Source organism: Salvia splendens, chromosome 7 (genome assembly GCF_004379255.2).
Source record: "Salvia splendens isolate huo1 chromosome 7, SspV2, whole genome shotgun sequence".
In the NCBI taxonomy this organism is placed as follows: domain Eukaryota; kingdom Viridiplantae; phylum Streptophyta; class Magnoliopsida; order Lamiales; family Lamiaceae; genus Salvia; species Salvia splendens.
The window spans coordinates 28,006,624-28,013,811 of NC_056038.1; the positions used below are offsets into that span (position 1 = coordinate 28,006,624).

At 38.1% G+C, this 7,188-nt stretch overlaps 2 protein-coding genes across 4 annotated transcripts; one reads left to right on the forward strand and one right to left on the reverse strand.

Annotated features, from left to right (window-relative positions):
* Positions 1 to 397: 397 nt before the first annotated feature.
* On the forward strand, positions 398 to 1,269 carry LOC121741996 (photosystem II 10 kDa polypeptide, chloroplastic-like). Its single transcript, XM_042135004.1, has 3 exons — positions 398 to 598; positions 790 to 904; positions 992 to 1,269. The coding sequence occupies exons 1-3, from the start codon at positions 445 to 447 to the stop codon at positions 1,137 to 1,139; spliced, it is 417 nt and encodes a 138-aa protein (XP_041990938.1). The 5' UTR covers positions 398 to 444; the 3' UTR covers positions 1,140 to 1,269.
* A 157-nt stretch (positions 1,270 to 1,426) lies between these two features.
* On the reverse strand, positions 1,427 to 6,825 carry LOC121741995 (DNA repair protein recA homolog 1, chloroplastic-like). 3 transcript variants are annotated; one of them, XM_042135000.1, is made up of 13 exons: positions 6,569 to 6,824; positions 6,334 to 6,425; positions 6,020 to 6,095; positions 5,556 to 5,618; positions 5,308 to 5,437; positions 5,104 to 5,189; positions 4,890 to 5,015; positions 4,619 to 4,723; positions 4,473 to 4,529; positions 3,930 to 3,992; positions 3,773 to 3,849; positions 1,847 to 1,919; positions 1,427 to 1,641 (listed from the first exon to the last, which is right to left on the reverse strand). In XM_042135000.1, the coding sequence occupies exons 1-13, from the start codon at positions 6,749 to 6,751 to the stop codon at positions 1,537 to 1,539; spliced, it is 1,236 nt and encodes a 411-aa protein (XP_041990934.1). In that variant the 5' UTR covers positions 6,752 to 6,824; the 3' UTR covers positions 1,427 to 1,536. The 3 variants fall into 3 exon arrangements, with proteins under 3 accessions (XP_041990934.1, XP_041990936.1, XP_041990937.1); XM_042135002.1 differs by lacking the exon at positions 4,473 to 4,529 and having other exon boundaries at positions 6,569 to 6,825; XM_042135003.1 differs by lacking the exons at positions 1,427 to 1,641; positions 1,847 to 1,919 and adding an exon at positions 2,786 to 3,307 and having other exon boundaries at positions 6,569 to 6,825.
* Positions 6,826 to 7,188: the final 363 nt, after the last annotated feature.

Genomic DNA, 7,188 nt, shown 5'->3' on the forward strand with positions numbered 1-7,188 from the left:
CTGCTATCTTTAGTGTTTGAGTTTTTTTATTAAAAAATTAATATGGTTGGAAATTTCCAAGATAGCAATACTAGTGAGTTAGACAAATCTACACCATTTTTTCCTAATAATTCCAGAGTGCCACTGCTACTTGGAGTTCAAAAATGCGAAAAATAATTATTCTGGATATAATTAGGAAAATATTAAAAAGAGCTGGAAATATTGAATCGCAAAGATGGTTATAAATAAGGTTAGAAGACATATCTAGGCAGCCAATAGGTAATCTCCAGGTGTCCAAAATGTTCCAAAATGGTGATAACGTTTTAACATCATATCCAGAATGAAACCAGAAAAGGAGCGCCACGTGTATCGATAAGAATCGTGGAATGCTAGTATAATATTTTATCAACCCAAAGTACTTGAGCAAGAGCAGTTACAGTTGCATTAGTAGAGAGAAGAAATCAAATGGCAAGCACAATAATGAGCTCAGTGGCGCTGAAGCCCGCCTCCTTCACCGCCGATAAGTTCGCCGTCCGCGGCCTTCCATCCCTCGCCAGAACCACCTCTCTCACAGTCCGAGCCAGTGGCGGCAAGAAGATCAAGACCGACACACCTTATGGTTAGATTAACACTGACCTTTAAATTTATATTCATTTATTAATAAAAAAACTTATACCTATTCCTTCGCTTAATCATTTCAACTTACCGTACAAACCATTCTTTAAATTTATGTTCATTTATCAATTAAAAAAACTTGCACTTTTCCATAGCTTAATCATTCATTTGTCACCATTTCAACTCGTTATGTAGGAACTGGCGGCGGCATGGACTTGAGAAATGGAGTCGACGCCTCCGGCAGGAAAGGTACGGGAAAGGGCGTGTACCAATTCGTGGACAAATACGGTGCTAACGTGGATGGATACAGGTGAGTTGCCATCGTAATAGCACAGCATAGTTTACCAATTGTGGAATGCTTTTCGACTAACGGTGACTGGAAATATGGCATGTGCAGCCCTATCTATGACAGGAATGATTGGTCTCCGAGTGGCGATGTGTATGTCGGAGGCACTACTGGCTTGGCCATATGGGCCGTCACTCTCCTTGGCATCCTTGCTGGCGGTGCGCTTCTTGTCTACAACACCAGTGCTTTGGTGCAGTAAACTAGAACTATTATTATGTTTCTTTCTCCCAATGTATGCCACTACCATCTGTAATCTATAGATATGATTCTGTTCCGACGTCTTGTAAAATTTGCCTTGTCATATACATATCTCAATTGTTTACCAGCAACTCCACTATCCATCCTCCGCAATCAACAAATGCACTATTTTATATATGACGACGATTCTTTGATTTAAGCCAAAATTTCCCACAAAGGGGAAGGAGCAATCTTGATTCATTCATAATCATGTCTGCTCCAACTGAATATAGAAGCAATTGCACCGAGTTGCAACCAATATTCATGTTCTATAAAATTAAAATTAAAATTAAAATTAAAATTAAAATGAACACACAACAAGTCTGATGAATAATACAAGGTGTATGCAGCCATTCCTCTCATTGCATTTCTTGGAATGCATCTTCCTCGTCGGACTGTGGAATCGATGACTTTACAAACGAACCTATTTGGCCGCTGCCTTCTGTCAACTCACCTCGGACTTTCTGCAAGAGGCAACATAATCCCTTAAGCACAACATGTCTTGTACTCTACTACCAAACCAACTTGTAGCTGGCATGGCATTATAATAATGCACTCTTTTATGCAGATACCATTTCTATAACTGGGGCTGTGTTTTGTTCAATCTTCTGAACACGCTTGTGTCTAATGAATAATGATACAATGGGATTCAGGATAGGGGTGCAGTACCTTCTCTATCTCTTCAGACAAGAGAGGGTTTTCCTTTAAGAACTGTAATGCTCGATCTCTTCCTTGTCCCAACCTACATTTCAAAGTCAACAGAATAATGGGATTGACGATGCATTACTTGAGGGCAGGTATACATGAAGGCAAACAAGGTTTCCACATAGGAAAAACTGGGTTAGCAACACATTCCTCATACTTTTAAGTACCTCTAACAAAACAATGAGTAGCTCATGTGTATGCATTTCAAAATAAAAAATTAAAAGTAATGTTAAAAATGTTGTAATTTGATACGGGTGGCGGTTGGAAAGGATACATGCGCAGGAATAGGGAAGTCGTTTGGCCAAGTGAGTGCCAGCAGAACAACCCCACAAATCTCGACTGACTTGGTTAGTTGTTCATGCTAGTCGATATAGAAGATTGAGAGAAAATGGGCAGTCTTGTTAGGTTGTTATTTCAGTTGCATTGCTTCTATTTTTCTTCATTAGTCGCCTATATGTAGTGAGGACCCTCAGCGATAGAAAGCATCTTGGGAAATCAGTAATATGACGATTTAGTCATTGGCCACCTGCATGGGGATTACTCTTTTGTTGTTTATCTTCTATTCGTTTACTTCGAGCAATAAAGTCATATCTTTTCTCATAAATCCCCTGTTATTTCTTTGTGGTATCTGGTTGAGCACAACTCGTGCTTGTTATAGTTCGTCGACCTTTACTCCTAACAATTTGGTGCGGTGAACTATGGTTGTTACGCGCAACACGGACACCTGTCTGGATGATTTGGAGAAGGTTGCCGGAAATCTAGAAAAGCAATCAGAAACATTAACCGCAATGGTTGATGAATTGAATGTTCAATGCGCGTCAACAAACGAGCGAGTCTCAATTTGGTGCGGTTAATGTCTCCGATTGCTTTTCTAGATTTCCGGCAACCTTCTCCAAATTGTCCAAACGACTGTTCATGTTGCGCGTAACAACTATCGTTCACCGCACCAAATTGTGGGAGTAAAGGTCGACAAACTATAACAAGCACGAGTTGTGCTCAACCAAATACCACAAAGAACTACCAGGGGATTTATGAGAAGAGAGATGGCTTTATTGCTCGAAATAAACGACCAGAAGATAAACAACGAAAGAGGAATCCTCACGCAGGAGGCCAACGACTAAATCGTCCTATTACTGATTTCCAAGATGCTTTCTATCGCCTAGGGTCCTTACTACATATGGACGACTAATGCAGAAAAATTAACAACCTAACAAGATTGTCGATTTTCCATAGAAGCAATGAAACTGATATAACAACCTAACAAGATTGTCGATTTTCTCTCCCAAATCTTCTCCATCGGTTAGCATGAACAACTAACCAAGTCAGCCGAGATTTGTGGGGTTGTTCTGCTGGCGCTCACTTGGCCAAACGACTTCCCTATTCCCGAGCCTGTATACTTTCCAACCGCCACCCGTATCATAATTACTGCGAGGTCCATAAGGAGCTTTAGAAGTCTAGGTATATAGCCTCAGCAGCCAGCGCCCTTAATAGCAAAGTTATTATACACAACTATATACTAGTTTTTAACTTAATAGACATCCAAATAGGAATGTGATCAAATGCAAACTCTAAATATTGTACAAACTCCAAACTATGATCTGGACCGTTAAAAAATGTCAACAGATTATAAAATAACAGCAATAAAAAATATCAACACAGTGTCAACGATTGACACCGTGTTGACATTGTGTTGACATCAAAATCTTGAAATTTTACACTCTATTGAAGTTGTGTTGACATTGTGTTGAAAAGTTTGGAGTTTATACAATATATGAGTTTGCATTTTATCACTACCCCATCCAAATAATATAATTAGAGACCCGACTAACCAATCACACAACTTGTGTTATATCATCCATTCATTTCAACCAAAAAAATGACAAATCAAACCTGTGATCTCCATAGCTGTACCACGACCCCTTCTTTAAAACAACATCAAATATTTCAGCACAATCCAGAACACAGCCCTAAAATGAAAGTGAAATCAACATAAGAGTACGAAAATAATAATAAGATAGAAAGAAACAATATGCACATCTGCACAAACCAGTTTGCTGACTCCTTCCCCAAATATAATTTCAAACTCAGCTTGTTTGTACGGCCTTGACACCTACCAAAAAGTATATTAGCTTAAAAGTCAAAACTAATGTCCACTAGAGTGAAGAAAATAAAATTACATCGAGGTCAAGATGTCTACTTTTTTGTTTCGATGACATGCAATGTGCACAATTGAGACAAAACACAAGGAAATATAGAACAGATATGGATGCATTCTCAACTCCAATAGTCCAATTTCCAATCACGGAGGGGTTGCACAAAAGTATCAGAAATTATGGATGTGTAGGCTTAAAAAAGAGTGGTGGTTAGAAATAAAGAAGAATGGGCATGGTGGTTAAAATAGAAAGTAAAATTTCCTACATAAAACAAGATCAGACATATATGACCTAGGTATTTTGCATAGTAAAAAATCTAAAAATGTTGAGAAATGTTATAGAAACACAGCAGAACCACCATTTTCATGATAGAACATTAGGATGGGGTCGCAATTTTTTTGACCAAAACCAGAATTAAAAAAAATCTTGTCATGTACCTTACTCTTTTGAACTCTCACACGAACCTTAACACCGACATCTTCATCACCTTTAACCTTTAACAACATATAGCATTTAAGATTCATTGCTAAAACAATTAATATAACAGGCTAATATTTGCTAACATAGCCAGATCAGGACATACCAATTTTATCTTCCCAATAGGTCTTATCTCAAGTCGGACAGATGCAAAGAACTTCAAAGCAATTCCACCACTTGTCACTTCGGGATTCCCGTAATACACTCCTATCTGCCCCAAACAAAAGTGTAATATTACAAGGCTTAAGACTATAAGCAAGTAAACTGAAAACAGAATATCAAAGTGAGAAAAAATGAACGTATCACACAATTCGAAAAGTAGGATTTGCTATTTGCCTCTAAATAAGTTGGGAACTAAAACATTTTCCATAAAGTACCTTGTGTCTGATCTGATTTAAAAATATAAGTGTACATCCAGCTTTAGAAGCATTGCCTGACATCTTTCGCAGAGCCTGACTCATAAGGCGTGCTTGTAAACCCATTTGCTGCATCCCAATTTCACCCTATGCAGAAAGTGCTTACCAAAAGTTGTTTACTTTATACGAAGTAAAAATCAGTTTTCAAATGAATGCAACACAAGTTATGACTAACTTCGATTTCAGCTCTAGGAGTAAGTGCTGAGACTGAATCAATACAAATGAGATCAACAGCACCAGACCTACAGATGCGATCAGCAACTGACACAGACAAAAGTGTAAGGATAACAAATTATGTAAGTAAATTAAGCTTAAAGGATATGGCCACCAATCTTAGAAATTGTAGTTAGATTCTTTGAATGTCAACATGATTTCTTACTCTCTAGCGCCATCTCTCCATTGTCAGGCTGGCAAACAATTAGATTTTCTACATCAACCCCCAAAGATTTAGAGTAAGATGGATCAAAAGCATGCTCCGCGTCGACAAGCATAGCATTTCCACCAAGCCTCTGATAGTCCAATGTCAAAAGAATGTCAGATTGTTCTTCACGTCAAACGTGAGGAGGATTGCATGGACTTTTCAAGTGATAACCAACGGACAGAAGAAAAAGTGAGCACATACTAGACCTGCACTTCTGCAATTGCATGGAGGGCTAGAGTGGTCTTTCCACTACTTTCTGGCCCATATATCTGACAAGGAAAAACACAAACTATCATTTATCAGGCTCCATCCAGTATTGCCTATAACTAGTAAACTACAATCATGAACCATTTGAAGCTTGTTCAATATTATCAGACTCCATAGAGCAGAGTTAATATAATCAAGCACTGACCAATTAGGACTTTGTCCATTGTATAATAAAACGACAAACTGACGATATAGGTCACCGAACTTCGTGTCAGTATGACATGCAAACATCCCAATGTTCCATAATATCGCAAATTTGCGAGTGTCTAGAGTTGTTTTGATCATATACGCAGCATGATGTGAAATACTCATGCTTTTTGGAATTATAATCCCATTGTGTTCATGATACAAAGCAAGCAATATCAAATGAAATGAGATAGCATCGGATGATGTAAATAAAAACCTCTACAATTCTTCCTTTGGGAAGACCACCACCTAAAGCAAAGTCCAAGGTCAGGCAGCCACTAGGAAATGTTTCCCTGCATGACGAAATAGATATACTGAAGATTCATAAGAAAAAACTGCAGAATTTGGAATATGTAAACAAATGCAGGATTTTAAACTCCTCTTGCAGTTAAAGTTATCATTTTTAATAGGAGAATCGTGATCAATATTTGGAGAAGCAGGATCCAATTTTATTTCCATTTAGAGCTTCATCCACAAATATTGTTATAACCAACTGGAACGCATTAGTTAGCATTATAAAAGAACACCTACACCAATGCTCCACCAGCACTCCCAAGCCTCGTAACACTTCCTTTCCCGAAGGAGCTATTGATGTCGTTCATGGCAGCTTCAAGGGCCTTTTGCTGTTGTACCAAACATGTTCATTATAATGTATGGGCAGACGAAATTTAAGTAGCTACGATTTTTTTTCACAAAATACACAACAAACCATGTTCTGAAAATTGAAAAAATGACGCATAAAGCAGAGTGTGAGTATGGTGCTAACCCGGTCAGTAAATCGAGGGTCGAAGTCAGCAGAAAGGGCGCCATTCAATTTAGCGTCGAATTCCGAACGAACCCTAGCAGTTTTCCGACTGGCCTGAACTAAACCACCTCGCAGCGTGGGAGCATTTGGCGAGCTGCAATTCTTGAGTTTGGGCGACACAAACCGCGGCAAAACTAAATCCATAAATTTGTGCTTTGTGTTATCTCATAAAAATCTCTCTACTTTTCAAACGGCGAGATTATATTTGTTGCAGTAAAAAGTGGCGCTCTCTGTATTTGTGTGATCGATGATGAATTGCAGTTTTCAGGAAGCCCAATGGGCCCTAGTGGACTGCTCACTGCAATGGCTGTTGATCTCATTTTGATCCATTACAAATCCAGAAATTTGGCATGACATGTCAATTCTACAGTGAAAAAATATATATTTAATGTTCTGCAATAAATTAAGTACTCCGTAATAATCTTTAAAAATTGTATTGAAAATTGAAATTTGTAAATGTTAAATATGAAAGAGATTGTGGCAAGTAGATAGAAAGGAACACATAACAAGTACTAGTAGTAAAATGCATGGATTTGAATTTTAAAAGAGATTAAACAAAACACAAATAATAGAAGCTCAAA